This window comes from Somniosus microcephalus, chromosome 17, assembly GCF_052327205.1.
Source record: "Somniosus microcephalus isolate GS21.2 chromosome 17, FLI_Smic_1.0, whole genome shotgun sequence".
Lineage (NCBI taxonomy): Eukaryota > Metazoa > Chordata > Chondrichthyes > Squaliformes > Somniosidae > Somniosus > Somniosus microcephalus.
The window spans coordinates 6,972,631-6,998,986 of NC_141003.1; the positions used below are offsets into that span (position 1 = coordinate 6,972,631).

At 51.4% G+C, this 26,356-nt stretch overlaps 1 protein-coding gene across 1 annotated transcript in view; it reads right to left on the reverse strand.

Annotated features, from left to right (window-relative positions):
• LOC147105476 (uncharacterized) overlaps positions 1–26,356 on the reverse strand; it is a 225,548-nt gene that overhangs the window by 42,911 nt on the left and 156,281 nt on the right. Inside the window, exons 15-16 of the mRNA XM_086009876.1 lie at positions 22,758–23,067; positions 18,098–18,214 (exon numbers count right to left, since the gene is read on the reverse strand). Coding sequence (XP_085866002.1) covers positions 18,098–18,214; positions 22,758–23,067 — 427 coding nt within the window. The remainder of the gene's footprint in view (positions 1–18,097; positions 18,215–22,757; positions 23,068–26,356) is intronic.

The following is a 26,356-nucleotide window of genomic DNA, read 5'->3' on the forward strand; positions in this document are numbered from 1 at the left end:
CACACACACTCACACCTACACACACACATTCACACCTACACACCCACTCACACCTACACACACCCACTCACACCTACACACACCCACGTTCACACCTACGCACACACGTTCACACCTACGCACACACTCACGCCTACGCACACACTCACGCCTACGCACACTCACTCACACATACACACACTCACACCTACACACACACCTACACACACCCACACACCTACACATACCCACACACCTACTCACACATACACACCCACTCACACACTCACCTACACACACCCACTCACACCTACATACCCACTCACACCTACACACCCACTCACACCTACACACCCACTTTCACACCTACACACACACATTCACACCTACGCACACACTCACGCCTACGCACACACTCACGCCTACGCACACCCACCTACACACACACACTCACACCTACTCACACCCACTCACACATTCACACCTGCACACACACTCATACCTACACACACACACACTCACACCTACACACACACTCACACCTACACACACCCACTCCTACACACACCCACTCACACCTACACACACACTCACTCACACCTACACACACACTCACTCACACCTACACACACACACTCACACACACACACTCACACACACACACTCAAACCTACACACACACACTCACACCTACACACACACTCACACCTACACACACTCACACCTACACACACACACTCCTACACACACACTCACACCTACACACACCCACTCACACCTACACATCCACGTTCACACCTACGCACACACATTCACACCTACGCACACACTCACGCCTACGCACACTCACTCACACATGCACACACACTCACGCCTACACACACACCTACACACACACTCACACCTACACACACCCACTCACACCTACACACACACACACTCCCCTACACACTCACACTCCCCTACACACACTCACACCTACACACACACACACACTCCTACACACACTCACACTCCCCTACACACACTCACACCTACACACACACTCACACCTACACACACACATTCACACCTACACACCCACTCACACCTACACACACCCACTCACACCTACACACACACACACGTTCACACCTACACACACACGTTCACACCTACGCACACACTCACGCCTACGCACACACTCACGCCTACGCACACTCACACCTACACACACCCACACACCTACACACCTACACACCCACACACCTACACACACCCACTCACATCTACACACACACACTCCCCTACACACATTCACACTCCCCTACACACTCACACCTACACACACCCACTCACACCTACACAACCACTCACACCTACACACACACATTCACACACCTACACACACACACCTACACACTCACACCTACACACTCACACCTACACACTCACACCTACACACTCACACCTACACACACCCACTCAAACCTACACACACACACACTCATACCTACACACACACTCACACCTATACACACACACACCCCCACTCACACCTACACACCCACTTTCACACCTACACACACACACTCACACCTACGCACACACTCACGCCTACACACACCCACCTACACACACACACTCACACCTACTCACACCCACTCACACATTCACACCTACACACACACTCACACCTACACACACATTCACACCTACACACACACACTCACACCTGCACACACACATTCACACACCTACACACACACACTCACACCTACACACACCCACTCACACCTACACACACTCACACCTACACACACACACTCACACCTACACATACACTCACACCTACACACACTCACACCTACACACACCCACTCACACATTCACACCTACACACACACTCACACCTACACACACACACTCCTACACACACACACTCACACCTACACACACACACTCACACCTACACATACTCACACCTACACATACTCACACCTACACACACCCACTCCTACACACACCCACTCACACCTACACACACACCCACTCACACCTACACACACACTCACTCACACCTACACACACACTCACACCTACACACACTCACACCTACACACTCACTCACACCTACACACACTCACACCTACACACACTCACACCCACTCACACCTACACACACATTCACACCTACACACCCACTCACACCTACACACACTCACACCTACACACACTCACACCTACTCACACCTACACACTCACTCACACCTACACACACACTCACACCTACACACTCACACCCACTCACACCTACACACACATTCACACCTACACACCCACTCACACACACACTCACTCACACCTACACACACACACTCACACCTACACACACTCACACCTACACACACTCACACCTACACACACTCACACCCACTCACACCTACACACACACACACCTACACACACACACTCACACCTACACACACACACACCTACACACACCCACTCACACCTACACACCCACATTCACACCTACGCACACTCACTCACACATACACACACACTCACACCTACACACACTCACACCTACACACACCCACTCACACCTACACACCTACACACACACACACTCACACCTACACACCCACTCACACATACACACCCACTCACACACTCACCTACACACACCCACTCACACCTACACACCCACTCACACCTACACACCCACTCACACCTACACACCCACTTTCACACCTACACACACACATTCACACCTACGCACACACTCACGCCTACGCACACACTCACGCCTACGCACACCCACCTACACACACACACTCACACCTACTCACACCCACTCACACATTCACACCTGCACACACACTCATACCTACACACACACACTCACACCTACACACACACTCACACCTACACACACTCACACCTACACACACCCACTCCTACACACACCCACTCACACCTACACACACACTCACTCACACCTACACACACACTCACTCACACCTACACACACACACTCACACTCAAACCTACACACACGCACTCACACCTACACACACACTCACACCTACACACACTCACACCTACACACACTCACACCTACACACACTCACACCTACACACACATTCACACCTACACACCCACTCACACCTACACACACACCTACACACACCTACACACACCCACTCACACCTACACACCCACGTTCACACCTACGCACACACATTCACACCTACGCACACACTCACGCCTACGCACACTCACTCACACATGCACACACACTCACACCTACACACACCCACTCACACCTACACACACACACACTCCCCTACACACACTCACACTCCCCTACACACACTCACACCTACACACACACACACTCCTACACACACTCACACTCCCCTACACACACTCACACCTACACACACACTCACACCTACACACACACAGACACACTCACACCTACACACACCCACTCACACCTACACACACACACTCACACCTACACACACACATTCACACCTACACACCCACTCACACCTACACACACCCACTCACACCTACACACACCCACGTTCACACCTACGCACACACGTTCACACCTACGCACACACTCACGCCTACGCACACTCACTCACGCATACACACACACCTACACACACCCACACACCTACACACACCCACACACCTACTCACATCTACACACACCTACACACACACACTCCCCTACACACACTCACACTCCCCTACACACACTCACACCTACACACACCCACTCACACCTACACACCCACTCACACCTACACGCACCCACTCACACCACCACACACCCACTCACGCCTACGCACACTCACGCCTACGCACACCCACTCACACCTACACACACACACACACCCCCACACACCCCCCCGCACACATACTCCCCTACACACACACACTCACACCTACACACACACTCACACTTACACACACCCACTCACACTTACACACACCCACTCACACCTACAGACTCACACCTACACATCAACTCACACCTACACACACACTCACACTTACACACACCCACTCACACCTACACATCCACTCACACCTACACACACCCACTCACACCTACACACACCCACTCACATATAATATCACCAACCCCACCGCCTCATAAATCAGGAGACAAGCTCTTAAAATCATGAGATTTGGTATAGAAATCGTGAGTTGCTATTTTTTTCCTGGCCTGACCCCTCGCTGACAGGAAACGCATTTGGCCGTGACTAACCAATTACTGACACTGCCACTGCAGTTATTGTGCAAATGCAGCCTTTGAGTTTCCTCTGCCAAGCCCAGAGATGATCCTGGTCCAGATTTCCATAACTGATGATAAATCTTTACCCCATAATTCACTACCTGTCACATATCTTCATTAAAATGCATTATCTCATTCTATTAACTTGGGATTCTCACTTGCTAACTTTGCTAGCATGTTTGCTAGTAACTTTGTATTTATCAGTTTTGGTAATAACAAATCAGTACTACAGAAATGAAATTCGGAAATGTAGTAAACAATGTGGAGGATAGTAACAGACTTCAGGAGGACATGGACAGCCTGGTGAAATGGGCAGACACATGGCCTTTCCACCATCTACAAGGCACAAGTCAGGAGTGTGATGGAATACTCTCCACTTGCCTGGATGAGTGCAGCTCCAACAACACTCAAGAAGCTCGACACCATCCAGGACAAAGCAGCCCACTTGATTGGCACCCCATCCACCACCTTAAACATTCACTCCCTCCACCACCGGCGCACCGGGGCTGCAGTGTGTACCATCTACAAGATGCACTGCAGCAACTCGCCAAGGCTTCTTCGGCAGCACCTCCCAAACCCGCGACCTCTTCCACCTAGAAGGACAAGACAGCAGGCGCATGGGAACACCACCACCTCCAAGTTCCCCTCCAAGTCACACACCATCCTGACTTGGAAGTATATCGCCGATCCTTCATCCTCGCTGGGTCAAAATCCTGGAACTCCCTCCCTAACAGCACTGTGGGAGCACCTTCACCACACGGACTGCAGCGGTTCAAGAAGGCGACTCACCACCACCTTCTCGAGGGCAATTAGGGATGGGCAATAAATGCTGGCCTTGCTAGCGACGCCCACATCCCATGAATAAATTAAAAACAAACTTCAAATAAAAGAGTTGAAGGATATGCCAAGTTCAGGGAGAACAGGTCCCGTCTTCCTCATACACATCTCCTCATTCCACTGGCACACCTCTTCTAGGAGAGAATTATGGGACATCGTAAACATTTATGTCACTTTGAAGATATTCCATGTCCCTCCAGTCCAGCCCCAGCCGCTTGGAGCAATTGCTCCCCAGCCGGGCTTCCCGTCACCATGTTTATCAGCAGCCGCTGTGACTGACGACAGAGGGAGCCAAAAGAAGGCGACTGCGCACGTGCGCGGACTGGCGGGCATTCCCTCCGAGCGGCCTCTTCTGTATTGCCCAGGTGTAAAACAATCCCGTTTCAGTCAGAAGGTCGTGGGTTCACAGTCCCCACTCCAGGGACTTGAGCACATAAAGCTAGGCTGACACTCCAGTGCAGTGCTGAGGGAGCGCCGCACTGTCGGAGGTGCCGTCTTTCAGATGAGACGTTAAACCGAGGCCCCGTCTGCTCTCTCGGTTAAATGTAAAAGATCCCATGGCACTATTTCAAAGATGATCTCCCCGGTGTCCTAGGGCCAATCCCTCAATCAACATCATTAAAACAGATTATCTGGTCATTATCACATTGCTGTTTGTGGGAGCTTGCTGTGCGCAAATTGGTTGCCACGTTTCCTACATTACAACAGTGACTACACTTCAAAAGTACTTCATTGGCTGTAAAGCGCTTTGGGACGTCTGGTGATCGTGAAAGGCGCTATAGAAATACAAATCTTTATTTTCTTTCTTTTAAACTCCCTGGTCCGTACCCTTCTGCCCTGCCCCACCCCGCCCCAGGTAGCCGTGTAAAGGTGGCCTTCAGTGGGCAGTTGGTTTGCTGAAGTCGGTATTTTCAGGAATACTAGTGACCAATGTTCCCTTTAAGCGCCACAGCTCCCACCCAGCCGGGTCACCGACTGTTAAACAGGAAAAACTGCGCATGTGCGATATTTTGAATGGGTTGCCACAGCCCCTTAAAGGGGCCGCGCACCCAAAAAAATATTAAAACGAACATTGCCAGTGATAAATAGTGGCGGGAGTGATAGTGAGAACAGGAAACCTGGAGAAGATAAGTAGAAAAAAAATCATGACTTTTCAGAGTTGAATCGTGAAATCGCAAGTTGGGCTAAATTTTCATTAAAATTCGCGAGTCTCGCGATTAATTCGTGAGAGTTGGTATTACTGCACATGTATACACACACTTACACTCACACATACAGACACAGATAGAAAGAAAGAAAGACTTGCATTTATATAGCGCCTTTCACGACCACCAGATGTCCCAAAGTGCTTTACAGCAAATGAAATACTTTTGAAGTGGAGTCACTGCTGTAATGTAGGAAACGCGGCAGCCAATTCGCGCACAGCAAGCTCCCACGAACAGCAATGTGATAATTACCAGATAATCTGGTTTTGTTATGTTGATTGAGGGATAAATATTGGCCAGGACACCGGGGATAACTCCCCTGCTCTTCTTCGAAATACTGCCATGGGATCTTTTACGTCCACCCGAGCAAGCAGACTTGGTTTAACATCTCATCCGATAGACTCTCATACTTACACACGCACACTTACTCACACAGACACAGTACAGCTTTGCTGAATTGCTGTACAGTATAACTGACAGTTTCTATAATCTGATCGATATAACTCTGAACAAATACAACAGTTTGTCAATAAATTGCTGTTAGCTGAGGTAGTCTGTTATGTATAAACATTGTACTTTGATGCATGAAAGGGTTACATTCGGATGCTAACGGTACTGTGAAGAATGCACAGTAGTTCAGCCCAGTTCAGCTCTCTGGGATGGCGTTGTTTTTGACCTCTGCAGAGTGTAGGGATTTTATTGCAGTCCTGTGTGCTACTGGTGAACTGCGCAATATAAACCCACTCACTTCTGATTATTCGTGCACAGAACGGAAACACATGTGCAGGGCTGTCATTTGAAACTTGTTTTTCTCAGTACCGAGCTGAGGCTCTGCTCCCGCACCAGCTGAACGACTGCCAAGCCCACTGAAAGAAGGTGGGCTTCACATACGGCAGGAAGCTGTTGGAATGACCACAGATGCAGCTGTGCCTTGGGAACCAGCTGCATCGCTCTGTCTCCCCCGCAAACCATTCCTCTTAACACGGGATCCTTCTCCTGTTAATACATGAAGCCAATGTTTACCCAAGGCCCGGTGGGCAGTGCGATGTGTGTGTGAGGGACACGCCGATGATTTTACTTTGATCATACAATGTTACATAGCTGACCCTCTCTTTAATCTCCAGCTCATTACTCAACTAACAGATTGCCACCTGGACATTTTTCCAAAATGAAAAGGATTTCTGTGGAACGTTGCTTTAAATAAAACAGTGGGAGGGACGTGGGCTGGAGAGGAATTTGTACCAAATTGGCCAAAGGTTTTTTTTTCTCTCCAGTTCATCGAGCTGAAACGTTGGGCAGGATTTTCATTGGGCCGTGGAGGCGGGATTGGAGGCGTGCGGGGGGTTAAAATCCCGAAATCGGGGGGCACGAACCCATCCCGCCTCCATGCCAGTTTCAAAGGAGGCGGGTACCCGCCCCGCACTGGGAGCCGCCTCCCCGAGGCGGGAAGGGGATTAGTGCCAATTAACTGCCTGTTAACAGGTAGTTAACAGGCAGTTTTTAGCCTAATCCCTATTTTCATTGGTGAAATGTGGGATTCCCGACAGCTCCAAACCACGCCAAGTTAGCGAGGCGGGCCGTCGGGCTGAAGGGCTTGGAGGGGTCGAGATGTCCGGTGTTCAGGTGAGTGATGGGTGCATGAGTGCAGAGGTAAGTGTGTTTGGTGTGTGTAAAGTGTTTAAAGAAGTTTTACTTACCTTTACAGCCTTCCTTCCTTCAGGTCTCGGGAGTCCCTCATCTCACCAGCACAGAAAGCAGAATGGCCGCGAGCTGTCACAAGTTCCAGCATTCAGCTTTCTGTTCCGGGGAGATTTCTAAATCATCCTGAGAGGAAGGAATTAACCTGGAGTACAGATTGTCAGTGTTTGACGGCTTCAAACCGCTGTCAAACGCTGATATTTCAATCTGTCAAAAGGTCTTGACAGATAAAATATCAATCTGTGATGTCACCTGTTGCCGGGTGGCCCGCTGGGCGGGCTCAACAAGGTCAATCAAGTCAAAATCGCGTGAGTTGGCTAGAACTCGATGGAGGCGGGACTACAACCCCGAAAGTTGTAGTCCCGCCTCCTACCCGCCTCCTCAATGAAAATCCAGCCCATTAACTCTGTTTCTCTCTCCACAGATGCTGCCTGACCAGCTGAGTATTTCCAGCATTTGACTTCAGATTTCCAGCTTCCGCAGTATTTTGCTTTTGGGTTTTTTTTCTCTCCGATTATTTCCCTCTCCCAGGGGATTGCGCGGTTGCAGGGGGCAGGGTGGGTGATGGTGGGTGTAGGTTGCACCCTCCTGGGTGGGACAGGCTCCACTGACCAGCCAATCTTTCCCTGTCCTTTTTTGCAGGTTCATATCAAGGTGGGCTGGTTAGATCGCCGCCTTTCACCTCATTGAAATCCTGTACAAACTGATGGCATCGAGTCTCCGCCCTCTCTCTTTCTCTCTCCTACTCACTCTCACTCTGTCTCTCTGCCACCTGCAAGGCCTGATGTGAAATAGGTTTGATAGTATCAGCCCAGTCCCCGTGACAGTGAGCACCTTACGTAGAATTACATCGAATCTACAGGCCATTCGGCCCAACTGGTCTATGCTGGTGTTTATGCCCCACACCAGCCTCCTCCCACTCTAATGACCTCGTCCTATCCTGCCCTGTATCCCTTCTCCCTCATGACTGCATCAAGCCTCCCCTTAAATGCATCTACCACTCCCTGTGGTAGCGAGCTCCACTTTCTCACCACTCTCTGGGTAAAGAAATTCCTCCTAAATTCTTTATTTGATCTGTTAGGGGCTCTCTTATGTTGATGTCGCCTTGTTCTGGACTCTGCCACAAGTGGAAACAGTTTCTCCACATTTACCCTGTCGGACCCCTTCATCATTTAAAGACCTCGATCAGCTCTACTCGCAGTCTTCTCCTTTCCAGAGAAAGGAGCCCCAGCCTGCTCCGTCTGTCCTAATAGCTGCATCCTCTAGCTAGCGCAACACTGCCCAGAATTTAACACAAATGAGCAGTGTTGCTCAGGGAAGCCAGTGAGTGGGAACTGGGAACACTCCCGCTGATGCAGCAGGAGGTGTTATTTTTACGATGTGCTTAGTCCGCATGTAGGACAGAGAGAGGAGCTTTGAGAGTGGTGCCAAAGTGGAAGTGTTCCATTCCCAGAACAAATCGCACTTCCTCACTTTGCGCACACAAATTCCCGATTAAAACAAAAGTGTAGAACTTGTAAAAAAAAATCTTCTGCAGCTTGTGGGAGTGGCTGGGAGTGGGCTGATCCCGGGGAGGTCAGAACCCTTCACACAGCTCGGATACACTTTATCTTGGAATCCTTTCAATGACCAGAGTGCAGGGTGTGGGACTCGGTGGGAACAATAGGCAGCCTGGGCCTGTCGGTGAGAACCACACCGTAATACGGGAGGAGTTTCTCCTGTTCATGTTAGAAGTGGTAGCTGGGTTCGTGTCCGAACTCTGTGGGAAAACTGAAGCCAGTGCTTTGTGAAGCTCGTTTCTTCCCATGTCAATTCCACTTAACTTGGTGGCTATCTTACAACAGATTTGAAATTGAATGCCAATAATCCTGCCTCATATAGATATATACATTTATAGATAGATAGACGGATAGACAGATATAGATAGATACAGGCAGATGATAGATACAGGCAGATGATAGATAGATAGATACAGGCAGATGATAGATACAGGCAGATGATAGATAGACGGATAGACAGACACATGCAGATGTACAAGGCTGAATTAAGCGAGGAGCTATCCGTGTCTAGGCCAACATTCTTCCCATAACCAACATCACCAAAGAGAGATTAGCCAGTCACTCGTCTCATTGTTATTTGTGGGATGTTATTGGTAAGAATGGTGAACAAAAATGACTCTAAATACTTTCAATATTGCACTTTCGGCACGGCCTCTGGCTTGAGGACGGTGTTTTAGCTGCTTGTGACAACGGCTCTGTTCATGTGGACAGCACCCGTCACTGAACTCCTGCTGTGTGCACCAACGAACAGGAGGGGGCGACAATCATACTTACAAATGTTGCCAATTTAAACAAAAATGAGGGGTGTTCAGTTCCAGAGCGAGGAAGGTGACCTCCTTCACCCCGAGCTGCTGAGATACAGGCCCAGAGTGTCAGCAGGGAGTGCTGTCAGTGTGACTAAACTCTTTGGCCTGAATCTTCTTCTGTTATACTGCCCCAAAGGAAATTGGGCGGGGAGGCCTACTACCTGCCCCAGCAGAGAAAGCTACCGGCTGTCGCATCAGCATGCTGCCCCGTGTTAGTGACACCAGGGAGCTGAGGCCCACCAGCCCACCCCATTAATGTGATCACACGGTTACTCTGATCTCCTGGACTGGTTTTGATCACTTGACGGGGTCAGAGAGGAATTTTCCAGGTGGAAGTCTCACCCTCCCCTTCCTGGGGAGCAGTTGAGGAAAATCTAGCCCCTTAACGGTGTGCCGTATTGAAAAGAATATTTATAGTCAATGAATCTGATGACAAAAACTAGCTGTCAGCTGTGGCTCAGTGGGTGGCACTCTCTAGGTGGGAGGGGCTAGGAGTGAGCCAGGTGTTACTGGTTGCCTGATTGCAGCTGGGTGGTGGAGGGAGGTTTGTAAAAAGTTGGTGGTGGGTTTTGGGGTGTTGTTTTCAGGTTTTAGGGCCTTTTTGGCCCACAAAAAACAGCCAGATGGCTGCTGAGGGGTCCGGAGTGCCGGGCCCCTCAGAGGACAATATTCCCGAGAGGAATTTTATTAGGGAAGAAACTGTGGTGGGAAGGGGAAAAAAAAGGCCCAAAGATTTGGGCCAGGACCTCAGGAGGTTTGGTAAAGAAAATACGGTGGTGGTGCAATGTGAAGATAAGAAGATTCGAGCCTGGGATATAATCCAGGCGGTTCATGAGGACTGTGGCGAGGGAAGCTGTTTTGCCTGCCGACCAAAACCAAATGTGGGATTTGAGGTGACGGTCAGTGGCCGTGAGGAGGTGGAAAAACTGCTGCTCAGTCTGAAAGTTGGGGAGAAATTTTTGGAGGTGACTCTGCTATATTCAGAGGAGGTGGTGGTTTCATTTTTGAACTTGCCTGTGTACAGCGAGGACGAAGTGCTGAGCAAAAAGTTGGAGTCATGGGACATTAAAATCTGTTCCGAAATAAAGAGGAGGTACTATCCGGGAACACGGGTAGCAGACGGAACCCGGTATGTAAAGGTGCGGTTCCCAGAGGGGGTGAGGTCTTTGCCTTACAGTATGAAGTTCGAGACACTGGAAGGAGTACAGTACTTTCGTGTGCTGCACGATAACCAAGTAAAGGTGTGTTACTATTGTCTGGGACATGACCATCTCGTGAGAAACTGTCCTGATTTGTATTGTTACAATTGTGGTGAGTCGGGAGAGCAAGGCGGAGAGCTGTGGGGTGTGTCGTAAACGCCCCGCCCGCTGTGAGTGTGTGGCAGAAGGGAGCGAAATGAGTGATGAGGAGATGGGAGAAGGAGCAGGCGAGGAGTGTGGAACGGCCGGAGGTGTGGTGCAGTCGGAGGACACAGCCGGTAAAATGAAGGAAAAAGGAGCACAGGAAGAGGCAGAGGTTGGCGGAGCGGAGATCGAGATGGAGATGGCGGAAAACACGGCGAGTGCTATGGAGGGGAACAAAGACAGCAGCGGGCAGCAAGGGTCAAGTGCAGACTTGAGCCTTAGTGCAGTTCGGATCCCCCTGGGGAGTCTGGTGTCTGCGGGGGGAGAGGAGGCAGGAGCGGGGTGTGTGGTGGAAGTGAGTGCTCCGGGGAAAGGTGGGGAGTCGGATATTTTGGTGAGCGGGAGGGGGCAGGGCGGGGAGAGGGTGCAAGAGGCAGGAGCCTTAAAGGGACAGCAGGATGGGATCGGCGAGATAGAGACATCAGAAGGGAACAATTTAGGTGCGCCATTGTCCCATGGAGTGAGGGAACAAGGTGCAAGGGTCAGAGGTAGAGACGTGGTCGAAGGGGGCGGCACAGTGGGAGAAACTGCGATAGCAGGAAGACTCTCTATGGGAGATGAAGTATCTGACGGGGAGCAGGCACAGGGGGTTGCAGAAGAGCTTGAGTGTGAGGAATTAGAGGGGGACAGAGACATGGAAGTCGGGGGTGGGGTGGCATCATGTGGAAAGGGAAAGGTTAGTGAGGGGCAGAAGGAGGGAGAAAGGGCAGCTCCTGGGTCCAAACTTAAGGCAAGGAAGAGGCTGAAACAGCAGGGAGGGGTCAAACAGGAGGGGAAAAAGAGCCGGAGGCTGCAGGAAAAAGCAACAGCTGCCCGAAAAGTTGGGAAGGAGCATGAGAGGAGGGAAGAGCCAGAGATTAAATGATGGGGAGATTATCAGGCATACTTCCCTTCTTTGGAGCCATGATTACATTGGTCTCGATTAATGTGAACGGACTGAGGGGTGAGAAGAAATTGCAGCAGTTGTTGCAGGGTTTTAAAGGCACGGACTTGTGTCTGCAAGAAACCTTTTGGGATGAGGATATTCTAGAAAGAGTTCAGAAGGTTTGGAAGGGAGAGGTGTTTGCAAGTTGTGCAAACAATAACTGTAGAGGGGTGGCTGTCTTGGTGAGTCCATCCATAGAAGAGAACGTTGCCTTGGTGGACAAGGACACTGAGGGGAGATTTTTACGGCTAAGGGTAAAATTGGAGGGATTTAATTGTGATCTTTTTAATATCTATGCACCGAACGACCATTGCAAGCGTCGCGAGTTTTTTCGGGGGTTATTCACTGAAGTGGCAGGGGTGGAAAATCCTTGTATAGTGGGGGATTTTAATGTATTTTTATCTTGGATGGACATTTCAGCCCAGATGACCTTTAACGAGGATAACTCCAGAGGGATGATTATAAAAATGATGGCAAATTTAAATTTGAGAGACTTATGGAGGGACCGGAACCCCATAAAAAGGGAGTTCTCCAGAGCAGGTTGGGTGGGTGATGTTTTAAAACGGAGCCGAATAGATTTTGTATTAATGCGGGAAGGGTTAAGTTCGGAGGTGATGGAGATTTATTATAAAGAAGTATTTTTTAGTGATCACTCGGCTTTGGTTCTTAGAATTAGGAACAGCAGAGTTAAGATCGGTTCAGAGGTGTGGATTTTAAACAATCAATACCTGAAGGAAAGTGTTTATAAAGAAGGGATTATAAATATAATAAAGAATGCTCAGAAGGAACTTTTGTTCTTGAAAGAAAGAAGAGTTTGGTGGGACAATTTCAAATATGAGTTAAAAGTTTTTTCGGTATGTTATGGGAAAAAGAGGGCGGCAGCTAACCGGCATCGAGAAGAGAATATAAACAAAAGGTTTACGGATGTCTGTAAAGCAGTTGGCGGAGGGGATAAGGGAGCGGAGACTAAGTTCCGGGTGCTAAAGGAAGAGTGGGAATTATTGCAAGCTGAAAAATGCAAGGGGCCATTCTCCGTGCAAAGGCTAGAGATGCATTGGAGGGCGAAAGATGCACTAGATATTTTCTAGAGCAAGAGAAGCTGCGACAGAGATTATCGTTAATTGAGGAGTTGAAGGTTGGGGAGAAGATCATTCATGAAAGTGAGGAGATTTTGGAGGCAGCTAGCAGCTTTTATCAAGAGCTATATACAAAAGAAGACATTTCCAATTTGGAGATGGAGAAGGTTACTGCTTTTATTGAAAAGGGTTTAAAGGAGGATGAGAGAAGCATGTGTGATAAAGAAGTAGGATTAGCGGAAATAAAAATAGCAATAAGTGGAATGAAGGGGGGGAAAAGCCCAGGGTCCGATGGACTAAGTGCAGAATTTTATAAGGAATTTTTCGAGATTTTAAGTCCATTGCTCTTAGAAGTTTTTAAGGAAATTAAAATTGAGGGAAGCCTGGCCCCATCTATGAGGAGAGGTATCATAAACTTAGCTTATAAAAATAAAGGGGATAGACGGGATCTGAAGAATTGGAGGCCCATCACACTATTAAATGTGGATTATAAGATCTTGGCGAGGGTTATGGCAAATCGTTTGAAGGAGGTGTTACCACAGATAGTTTGGCCCTCTCAGTCCTATGGAGTCATTGGCCGGGACATTGCAGACTCTGTGGTCTCAATCCGAGATGCGATAGAGCTCATGGAAGAGAGTGGGAGGGAGGCTTATGTATTAAAGATAGATCAAGAGAAAGCCTTTGATAGGGTCTCTCATGAGTTTTTATTGAAGGTTTTGGAAGCATTTGGTTTCAAGGAAAATTTCATTCAGTGGATAAGGATTTTTTATTCAAACATATTTAGCTGTGTTAAATGTAATCGTTTTTTATCCAAGTATTTTCCGATACAGAGATCAGTGAGACAGGGTTGTCCCCTGTCCCCACTGCTGTACACATTGGTAGCAGAACCATTAGGTTACATGATGCGAAAGAAACAAGGTGTAGTTGGGATTGTGGTACCCAGTTCTGGGCTGGTGTCGGTGATACACCAATATGCAGATGACACAACCTTAACATTGAGAAATGGAGAGTCAGTGAGGAAAGCTATGGAGGTTGTGGAGGAATATTGTAGAGCTTCAGGTGCCAGAGTGAATTATAGTAAGTCCCAATGCCTGGTTGCAGGGAGGGGTAGGGGGGAATGGTTGGGGGAATGACCCTTTAAGGTGGTGGAGGTTTTGGAAGTTCTGGGGGTGCATATGGGGTGCAAGAAAGACAGGGAAGAAGTGGATCGATTAAATTGGGAACCGAAGGTTATGAAAATTTAAAAGATTTTGGGAAGATGGGAAAGAAGGTGGTTGAAAGTGCAAGGAAGAGCGACAGTGGTGTCTGCTCTCCTGCTATCTAAGCTATGGTACTTATTGATGGTGGAGGATATTCCTGAGTGGGCATAAAAATCCATCCGAGAGGCTTGTGTGAGGTTTTTATGGGAAGGGAAACCAGCCTTGGTGGCTTACAATACCATCATTGGACGGAGAAATCAGGGAGGACTCAACTTCCCAGATATTGATTTGAAGAAAAAATCCTTTAGAATCAAATGGGTGAAGAGATTTCTTCAGAAGTCAAATTCAAGTTTTTGGAAGAGTTGTTTTGAGCATTTTTTTAAATGAAGTGGGATAGGAGGGCAGGGGATATTGTATATGGAATACAATAATATGTTTTTGAAATCGATTAAACTTCTCCCTAGGTTTTATAAGGGGGCTGTAGAGACTTGGGCTCAATTTTTTAAAAGTGTGCAGTTTATGCCCAAGGGGGCTGAGGAATTTTTAGAACAGCCTTTATTTTTGAACAGGTGGGTCAACATCGAAGGAGAGGTTTTATTTAATCAAGCTTTTATAAAAGCTGGGATTATATCGGTGAAAGATGTATTATACGAGGTGATTCCAGGTTGGTTGCCAGAAGCGATAGTGAGGGACATGGTGTGGGAGGAGGATCAGGAGGTAGAAGGAAAAGCAATAGGAATCATGTATGAGAAGATTGTGAGGGCAATGCCACAGGATTGGATGGAAGAAATAAATGCGGAAATCTCCAAAGGAAGTCAAATGCATCCTGCTTTTCCAAGCTTTGTACTGGAGAAAGGGGGAGAGTTGGTCCAATTTGACAACTGTAATACTCGAGATTTCTATGAGGTATTCAGAGAATGGAGATTCAAGACACCTGCTGGTCAGGAGTTTTGGCAGAGTATATACCCACAGCTGGACTTCAACAGGATTTGGAAGGGAGTGTGGGCGAATTTTAAATGCCCAGAATGGATTGAACTGGATTTCAAATTGGCTCATAACCGGATTTTTACCATGACGGTCTTGTGCAAGATTGGACGAGTGGAGGCGGCAACTTGCCCAATGTGTGGGACACGGGATGAGACTCTGTCCCATTTACTGGTGTTATGTCCGCAGTTAAATGACTTTAAGTACTATGTTCGACAGTTGTGTGAAGCTTTTTTGCTGGGTGGGGACCGAACAGCGAGAATGGGAATCCCGTGGGACTCAATTTTGAGATGGGGATTGCAGGAGAGTCTGCCCGAGTCTAGCGGAGCGGCAATTAATTTAATGTTCAGTTTGGCTAGATTCGTGATTGTACAAAGAAGGTATGCTCTGTTTTTTAAGGGGAGGAGAATCAATCTAAAAGAGTATTTTAAATATAAGCTAAAAGACCATTATAAGGCTCTGTGGATGTTTTATTCAGAAAGGAATTTAAGGACAGTATTTTACAACCAATTTTTAAAGTACAATCGATTAATATATGTTACAGGTGACAAATTAAACTTCAGGTTTTGATGTTAAAATGTGGTGGCGGAATGGCTGTGCAGAGCGGTGGAATTGATTTGTATCATACAATGTAATGATCACGATGTTGTAAATGTTCTTAATGTTCAATAAAGTAATATAAAAAAAAAAGTGGGTAGCACCCTCGCCTCGGAGTCAGAAGGTTGTGGGTTCAAAACTCATGCTAGAGACTTGAGCACAAAAATCTAGGCTGACACTCTGAGGGAGTGCTGCACTGTCGGAGGTGCCGTCTTTTGGATGAGGCTCCGTCTGCCCTCTCAGGTGGACATAAAGATCCCGTGGCACTATTTTGAAGAGGAGCAGGGGATTTCTCCCCGGTGTCCTGCCCAATATTTATCCCTCAACCAACACCAAACAAAACGTCTATCTCATTGGTGTTAGTGGGATCTTGCTGTGCGCAAACTGGCTGCCGCATTTCTTACATTACAAAAGTACTTCATTGGCTGTAAAGTGCTTTGGGACTCCCTGGGGTCATGAAAGGCGCTACAGAAATGTAAGACTTTATTTTTCTTTAAAACTGTACAGTTCGGTCACTGGGGATCGGAATCTGCTGCCACTGAATTAGAAACCCAAGACTCTGTTTTATCTTCAGTGCACTTACCGTGAAGGTTTACTAGCAAATCTAATTAGCCATGAAAAATATGATCTTCAAAACGAAATTCCAGTACAAGATGCAGATTACAGTAAGCAAGAAAACTAGAAGCTCCCTGTGTGTATATCCCTCGCGGCCCTGCGGCAAGAGACATGGTCCATCTGCTGAATGAGTACCACACACACCAGGTGCTGACATCGATTATAGACAAAACAAGGGTGGCCAACCCTCCGGGATTGCCCAGGAGACTCCAGGAATTGAAGATTAATCCCCAGGACACTGCTGGGAGCAGCAGCCAGGGAGAGAAACCACAGGGGCTTTAAACATTTCATTTTCTTTGAACACTTTGGTTTATTAGTTATAAAAATATTGGAGATGGGAAAAATAAATCATCCAATCAGTCTGTTTGTTATAAATCTCATCATTCATCAAGAAACTACTTGTGAAATAACGCTGGACGGCCAGCTGGTGGCGCCGTCCAAGGAGTATAAATACTCGGGCGTGGGCCCAGCTTGTCCAGGGACATTTTGTAAGACAAGGAACTAGTGAAGTACAACTAGACCTCCATGTTCTGAAACAAGTTGATTAAAGCCTTGCTTTATACTCAAACCAAGTGTGTAGTGAGTTTTATTACGTCACTGCTCACTTTCCAATTGGCGAGGGAGGGCGGGGCCCCACCATGATGGACGTGCCAGGCAACCAATGGCGGGAGCGTGGGGGCGGGGCAGCTGGAGGTCATGTGACAAAATCCTTGCAGAATACACCCAACCAGAGCTGGGGACCCGAGACAATTGCTCCGACGATCGCTGTGCAGATTAAAGCTGCCGAGAGACATTCTTGGAGCAGAGTTTGCATTTCTAATGAATTGCAATCAGAATAAATTGGTGCAATTTTTTTTTACGCTTATGATCAATTCATTCCTTCAGTTCCCACACACCCAACTTCCTCTCTTACCAGGAACATGCCGGGAGTTACGTTGTGCCGCTCCACCAGTAACACAGAGCTTTGACCCGAGTACTCATTTGCCGTGCTGATGTCGTACTTTATCATTCGGAATGAGTCGAGCCGACACTACTTGTAAACAGGAAATACCATTAGACTTGCTGTGTGTAAGCACAGACACATCATCTCACAGCAATTCATCAGTCACACAGCTGTATCTTCTGGGATGATAAGGTTATCAACAGCAATTTGCATTTACGTAACACCTTTACAAACAGCCCTAGGGGTTTACCCATAGGAAATGGACACAAAGCCAAGGAAGGAGAGGTTAGGAAGGGTGACCCAAGCTTGACGTGTCAGCTGTGGCTCAGTGGGTAGCACTCTTGCTTCCGAGTCAGAAGGTTGTGGGTTCAAGTCCTACTTGAGCACAAAAATCTAGGCTGACACTCCAGTGCAGTGCTGAGTCAGAGGTGCAGAGTATATAATACAACACTGCTTCTCGGCCTTTTGGCTAAGATCAAGTGTAGTATCACACCCCAGTAATGGGTTGGTGATGGTCCCCCCCAGCTATGGGGCGGCGTAAAAGAAAAAAAAACCTTAATTAAGGGGAGGGGAAAAAAACACTGCAAAGGACTTATACAAAAAGAAAATACTGCAGATGCTGTTAATCTAAAATAAAAACAGAAAATGGTGGAGATACTCAGCAGGTCAGGCAGCATCTGTGAAGAGAGAAACAGAGTTAACGTTTCAATTCTGACTAAAGGTCATCGACCTGAAACGTTAACTCTGTTTCTCTCTTCACAGATGCTGCCTGACCTGCTGAGTATCTCCAACATTTTCTGTTTTTATTACTTAAAAGGACTTAATTGGCTGTAAAGCGCTTTGGGACGTCCTGAGGCCGTGAGAGGCGCTATAGAAATGTAAGTCTGTCTTTCTTTCTTGGTTGAAGAGATGAGTTTTGAGAAGGTTCCTAAAGATGGAGTGCGAGGTGGAAGGGAGGGAGGGAGTCCCAGAGATCAGGGCCAAGGTGAATAAATGGTGAGGTGAAGAGAGCAGGAGTGTATGGCAGGCTGGGGGCAGATGAGCTGGGTACGATAGCCGAGTGGCTGTGGTCACGGTACTGGACCAGTAACCTGGAGGTTGCGAGTTCAAATCCCAGCATGCCAAGTTGGGAATTCAATAAATCTGGCGATTAGTCCTTCAGCAAAGAGAATCGACCGCAACTCGCTGGCCTGGCCTACAGGCGACTCCAGTCCCACACTACATGGTTGGCTCATTGATTAGGAATGGGCAATAAATGCTGCCAGCATTGCCCACACCCTGAGAACAAAATATTAAAAAGATCGAAGCATTTGAGAGGGGTTGTGGGGCTAGAAAAGATGGTAGAGATATGGAGGGGCCATAGAAAGAATGATAGATTAAGATGAGGATTTAAATGTTATTGTGTATGGGGACAGGGAGCCGGCATAGGCCAGTGAGGATGGGGGTGCTGGGCGAGCGAGACTTAGCGAGGGACAGGAAACAGGTAGCAAGGTTTTGGAGAAGTTTGGAGCTTATGGAGGGAGGAGAATGGGAGGCGGAATAGACGAGCTTAGAAGTGGCAAAGACACGCATCAGGATTTCTGCAGTGGAGGGGCGGAAATAGGGGCAGAGGTTAACGATGTGCAGAGGTGGTCTTGGTGACAGAGGAGAGGTGTAGTTTAAAGCCCGGCTCAGGGTCAGAAGGGATGCCGAGGCTGAAATCGGAACCATAATGTTTGACGTGATCATCGTGTGACCAGGATACCTGGAGTCAAGCTCAGAGGAGGAAAGGTGAACAATTTCGATTTAACTATTTCACGCACAGGGCGGTGACCGTAAGGAACTGTCTGCCCAGAGGCAGTGGGAGTGGACAGTGTCAGCAAAGTCAAGCGGGAGAGGGATAGTTTTTTTAGTGACTGAAGTGATTCGGGTATCAGTCGGAGAGGGAGTCTGTGGGAAGGGAGAATGAAAGGAATCTCCCATCCCCCCGACCCCTCTCCCATCTCACCGCTTCACTTCCCTCTCCCCCTCCCTCCCCCCACCATCTTCCCCTGACACCTCTCCCACGCCCCCCGCCGCCTTTCCTTCCCTCTCCCCCTCCCTCCCCCCAACCATCTTCCCCCGACCCTCTCCCTTCCCCCGACCCCTCTCCCTTCCTTCAGCCAGTCTCATTCTGAATGATACTAACTCACATTTAAACAATTAGGGGAAGAGTCGAGGGATTGTAACTGCGCTGATTTACAGCGGGACCTCCTGTGGTGATGTGATGGGATGTGAATGCTTCGCTTCATGTGTCCACTTCCTGTGTTCACTGTATAACATCGAAAGGGAACGAAGGGTGTTGAAGTGTTCAAGAAACAACTTCTTACAAACAAGAAAAAGAAGATTGTCTTCCACAGAAGTTGTCTTTCCTTCCCCATTTTAATAACTTTGATGTTTATGAGGCTGGGGGGTAAATGAGTGCATGCTTGTGGCTTTGATTTGCAATATAGTTATGTCCACTAGAGGCCAACAAGACAGTTATTGTTACAGGGAGTGGGTGAGACGAAGAGCGGAGATGCATTTAAGGGGAAGCTGGAAGCTGAACACGAGGGAGAACGGAACAGAGGATATGATGATGGGCTGAGATGAAGAGGGGTGGGAGGAGGCTCGTGTGGAGCATAAACACCGCCACTTATTTTAGCAGTATAGTGTTAATATTACAGCAATAATTCTACTGCAGGTCTGTGAATCACTGTTACTATAATACAGTAATCAGTGTCAGTTGTGACTCTCGCCTCGGAGTCAGCAGGTCGTGGGTTCAAGTCCCACTCCAGAGACTTGAGCTCAAAAATCTAGGCTGACACTCCCTCGGTGCTGCACTGTCGGAGGTGCCGTCTTTTGGATGAGACGTTAGGTGGATGTAGAAGATCCTATGGCACTATTCGAAGAAGAGCAGGGAGTTCTCCCCAGTGTCCTGGACAATATTTATCCCTCAATCAACATAACTAAAATAGATTGTCTGGTCATTATCACATTGCTGTTTGTGGGATCTTGCTGTGCGCAAATTGGCTGCCGTGTTTCCTACATTACAACAATACCTTCAAAAGGACTTCATTGGCTGTAAAACACTTTGGGATGTGAAAGGCGCTATATAAATGCAAGTCTTTCTTTAATTGTTGTAAGACTTTGTGTCAACATCACATTTCCTCCATGTGGTTTTTGTCGGGGGGGGGTTGGGCCAAGGGGATTGGCCGATCTGACCTCATTAGCATGGAGCTGGTGTGCTGTGGGGGAAACAAGTGCACCAGGGGGAGCCCGCTGGGTGGGGCCGGGGGGCAGCCCATTGGGTGGGGCCGGGGCCGGGGGTGGGGGGGGGAGTCCGCTGGGTGGGGCCGGGTGGAGCCCGTTGAGTGGGGCCGGGGGGGAGCCCGCTGGGTGGGGCCCGGGGGGGGGGGGTCCGCTGGGTGGGGCCGGGGGGAGCCCGCTGGGTGGGGCCGGGTGGAGCCCGTTGAGTGGGGCCGGGGGGGGAGCCCGCTGGGTGGGGCCCGGGGGGGGGGGTCCGCTGGGTGGGGCCGGGGGGAGCCCGCTGGGTGGGGGTCGGGGTGGAGCCCGTTGAGTGGGGCCGGGGGGGAGCCCGCTGGGTGGGGCCCGGGGGGGGGGGGGGGGTCCGCTGGGTGGGGCCGGGGGGAGCCAGCTGGGTGGAGTCGGGGGGGAGCCCGCTGGGTGGGGCCGGGGGGAGCCCGCTGGGTGGAGTCGGGGGGGAGCCCGCTGGGTGGGGCCGGGGGGAGCTCGCTGGGTGGGGCCGGGGGGAGCCCGCTGGGTGGAGTCGGGGGGGGAGCCCGCTGGGTGGGGCCGGGGGGAGCCCGCTGGGTGGGGCCGGGGGGAGCCCGCTGGTGGAGTCGGGGGGGGAGCCCGCTGGGTGGGGCCGGGGGGGAGCCCGCTGGATGGGGCCGGGGGGGGGGGGGGGGAGTCCGCTGGGTGGGGCCGGGGGGGGGGGGGGGAGTCCGCTGGGTGGGGCCGGGGGGCGGGGGGGAGCCCGCTGGGTGGGGCCAGGGGAGCCAGCTGGGTGGGGTCGGGGGGGAGCCCGCTGGTGGGGGCCCGGGGGGCGGGGAAGCCCGCTGGGTGGGGCCCGGGGGGGGGTGGTGGAGTCCGCTGGGTGGGGGCCGGTGGGGCGGGGAGGAGCCCGCTGGGTGGGGTCGGGGGGGGAGCCCGCTGGGTGGGGTCGGGGGGGGAGCCCGCTGGATGGGGCCCGGGGGGGAGCCCGCTGGGTGGGGCCGGGGGACGCAGTGCGACAACACACACTCCGTCCGGTTGTGTCCTCAAATGGCGTCAGGGCCCTGTTGACATCAGGGAGCCCCGATTTAAATACCGGAATTAGCCGCGCGTTCGCTTGTTGGCCGCCTGTTTTGAGGACCCTGGCAAAACGGCGACGGCCACAATGAGGGCAGGAACGGGCGGTTAAATTCTCCCCCACGATTTTCAGAGTGCCAAAGCCCTGTTTCCGCCAGGTGGGAAGCCTCAAAACCGCCCCCGTCGTGGGTTCACAAGAGTGGTGGGTTTATGCTACATTTCCATCATGAACTGATGGATTCAGAGGGAGCAGGACCTTATCCCAATATTTCCCATCAACGATTCAGACATGGGCTGGGCGGGGGGCAGCTGACTGTACCTCCACACACGGCCGTTTTCGGTTCCTGTTCTTCTGCTCGTACAGCTCTTGGATCATACTCTCACAGGCCATGGGCTTGGGCTGCAGTGATGACACCACGCAGACAAGGATGATCTGCTGCTGGACGTCCGGAGTCGGCCTCTGGATGAAAGTGTCAAATTCCAGGTCGGTGATGTAGGGAACCTTGCTTGTGCTGCACCTGCAGCGCTTCATTCCCTCGCCCATCATGGCACACCGTAGGGCGACAGGGCAGGGGCTGGGCGAGCTGAGCCATGGCCTCTCCTCAGTGTGAACCTTAGGAAACCGAAGTCTGTAGGAAGGAGGCAGTGATTGGAACCAGAGAAGCAAACAAGGGGAAAGAACATCACGTACATATTATATACACACTGACATGAATCTTGTCATTCATATGGAAATGACTTATGAAATTATACTGGGCGGCCTGCTGGTGGCGCTGTCCAGGGAGAGTATAAATACTCGGGCACGGGCCCGGCTTGCTCAGGACATTCCTTAACAGGAACTAGTGAAGGACACAACTAGATCCCCATGTTGAAAAACAGTTGATTAAAGCCTTGTTTAATACTCAGACCAAGTGCCTAGTAGTTTTCTTATGTCACACACAATATATATCTATACACACCTACTTATAAATATACTAGCTGAAGTGCCCGGCGGTGCCGAGGCTTTTTCGAGGGCATGTTGTTGTTGGAAGAGAGAGAGAGAGCGACTGGGGGGAAGAGAGAGAGAGAGAGCGACTGGGGGGAAGAGAGAGAGCGACTGGGGGGAAGAGAGAGAGCGACTGGGGGGAAGAGAGAGAGCGACTGGGGGGAAGAGAGAGAGCGACTGGGGGGAAGAGAGGGAGGGAGGGAGGGGAGGGGGAGGGGGAGGGGAGGGAGGGGGGAGGGGAGGGGAGGGGAGGGAGGGGGAGGGGGGAGGGGAGGGGGAGGGGGGAGGGGTGGGAGAGGGGAGGGGGGAGGGGAGGGGGAGGGGGGGAAGGGAGGGGGGGAGGAAAAAGGGGGGAAGGGAGGGCGGGGCCCCCCCGAGGGTCGCGCCCCCCCCGCCGAGGGTCGCGGCCCCCCCCCCCCCGAGGTGAAGACCGCCGATTGCGCGCGCAGCAGGAGCTGAGACGTGGCGTCTCTCTCTGGCTCGGCCGGCGGGGCCCGGTTCCCAGGGTAACCGTGACGCTGACCAAGCCCCGCCCCCCGGCCGAGCCAGAGAGAGAGACGCCGCGTCTCAGCTGCTCCTGCTGCGCTGCGCGCGGCCCCCCGAGGGTCGCGGCCCCCCCCCCCCAGGGTCGCGGCCCCCCCCCCGAGGGTCGCGGCCCCCCCCCCCCCCGAGGTGAAGACCGCCGATTGCGGCTGTGCGAGACGGCCGGCTGGATGCTCAGCAAGCCCCGCCCCCCGGCCGAGCCAGAGAGAGACGCCGCGTCTCAGCTCCTGCTGCGCGCGCACCCTAGCGGCGCTGGGCTGAGGCTCGGCCCTCCAGCCTTCGAGTGGGGCCGGGAGGTGCCTAGCTCGGGCGTGGGTGCAGAGGAGACGCCGAGGCTTCTAGGCCTACCTGGAAAAACGGGGAAAGGTAGGAAAATTAATGAGATTAGATAAGTTAATTACTTTCTAAATCATTTTTTTTTAAAACAATATGTGTTTTAAAAGCAACGTTTTTTTTTAAGACGCAGAAAGCGGGAAAAAGAAAGGAAAAGTTTGGAATCAAGATGGCGGCGACTCACCTCGGTTCAGAACGATAAGGCCCGGCCCCACACGCACCGATTGGCCCGGCGGCACACGCCAGCAACCCGGCGTACGATTGGTCGAGCTCGAGGTCACTCTGTCGCTAATGAGCGGATAATGAGATGCTAATGAGCGGAATGTTAAGGTTTTTGGGATACCGCGGGCGCGATTTTAGCCCGGCCAAAACGTAAATACGCTTAAAACCGTCTCGGAAGCGTAAGCTTTCTTTGGAGGTAACGCGCGCGTAGGTACGCCCTGTAACTTTCGAGCGCATACCCGACAGACGCACACGCGATGACAGACAGAATGACAGAATGACAGAATGACAGACAGACAGAAGTACCGATTTATATATATAGACTAGCTGAAGTGCCCGGCGGTGCCGAGGCTTTTTCGAGGGAATGTTGTTGTTGGAAGAGAGAGAGAGAGCGACTGGGGGGAAGAGAGAGAGCGACTGGGGGGAAGAGAGAGAGCGACTGGGGGAAGAGAGGGAGGGGAGGGGAGGAGGGGAGGGGGGGAGGGGAGGGGGGAGGGGGAGGGGGGAAGGGGGGGATGGGGGAGGGCGGGGGGGAGAAGGGAGGGGGGAAGGAGGGCGGGGGGGAAGGGAGGGCGGGGGGGGAAGGGAGGGGGGGAAGGGGAGGGCGGGGGGAAGGGAGGGGGGGAGAAAAAGGGGGGGAAGGGAGGGCGGGGGGAGGGGGGGAGGGAGGGCGGGGGGCCCCCACCGAGGGTCGCGGCCCCCCCCGAGGTGAAGACCGCCGATTGCGCGCGCAGCAGGAGCTGAGACGCGGCGTCTCTCTCTGGCTCGGCCGGCGGGCCCGGTTGCCAGGGTAACCGTGACGCTGACCAAGCCCCGCCCCCGGGCCGAGCCAGAGAGAGAGAGACGCCGCGTCTCAGCTCCTGCTGCATGCTCACCCTAGCGGCGCTGGGCTGAGGCTCGGCCCTCCAGCTTCGAGTGGGGCCGGGAGGTGCCTAGCTCGGGCGTGGGTGCGGAGGAGACGCCGAGGCTTCTAGGCCTACCTGGAAAAACGGGGAAAGGTAGGAAAATTAATGCGATTAGATAAGTTAATTACTTTCTAAATCATTTTTTTTTTAAACAATATGTGTTTTAAAAGCAACGTTTTTTTTTTAAGACGCAGAAAGCGGGAAAAAGAAAGGAAAAGTTTGGACTCAAGATGGCGGCGACTCACCTCGGTTCAGAACGATAAGGCCCCGGCCACACACGCACCGATTGGCCTGGCGGCACACGCCAGCAACCCGGCGTACGAGTTGGTCGAGCTCGAGGTCACTCTGTCGCTAATGAGCGGATAATGAGATGCTAATGAGCGGAATGTTGAAGGTTTTTCAGATACCGCGGGGCGCGATTTTAGCCCGGCCGAAACGTAAATACGCTTAAAACCGTCTCGGAAGCGTAAGCTTTCTTTGGAGGTAATGCGCGCGTAGGTACGCCCTGTAACTTTCGAGACAGACAGACAGATGTACCGATTTATATATATAGACTAGCTGAAGTGCCCGGCGGTGCCGAGGCTTTTGCGAGGGAATGTTGTTGTTGGAAGAGAGAGAGAGAGCGACTGGGGGGAAGAGAGAGAGCGGACTGGGGGGAAGAGAGAGAGCGACTGGGGGGAAGAGGGAGGGGAGGGGAGGGAGGGGAGGGGGAGGGGAGGGGAGGAGGGGGAGGGAGGGGAGGGGAGGGGGGAGGGGGGAGTGGGAGGAGGGGAGGGGGAGGGAGGAGGGAGGGGGGAGTGGAAGGGGAGGGGGGAGGGGGAGGGCGGGGAAGGGAGGGGGGGAGAGCGGGGGGGTATGGGAGGGCGGGGGCGAGGGCGGGGGGGAAGGGAGGGCGGGGGGGGGGAAGGGGAGGGGCAGAGGGGGGAGGCG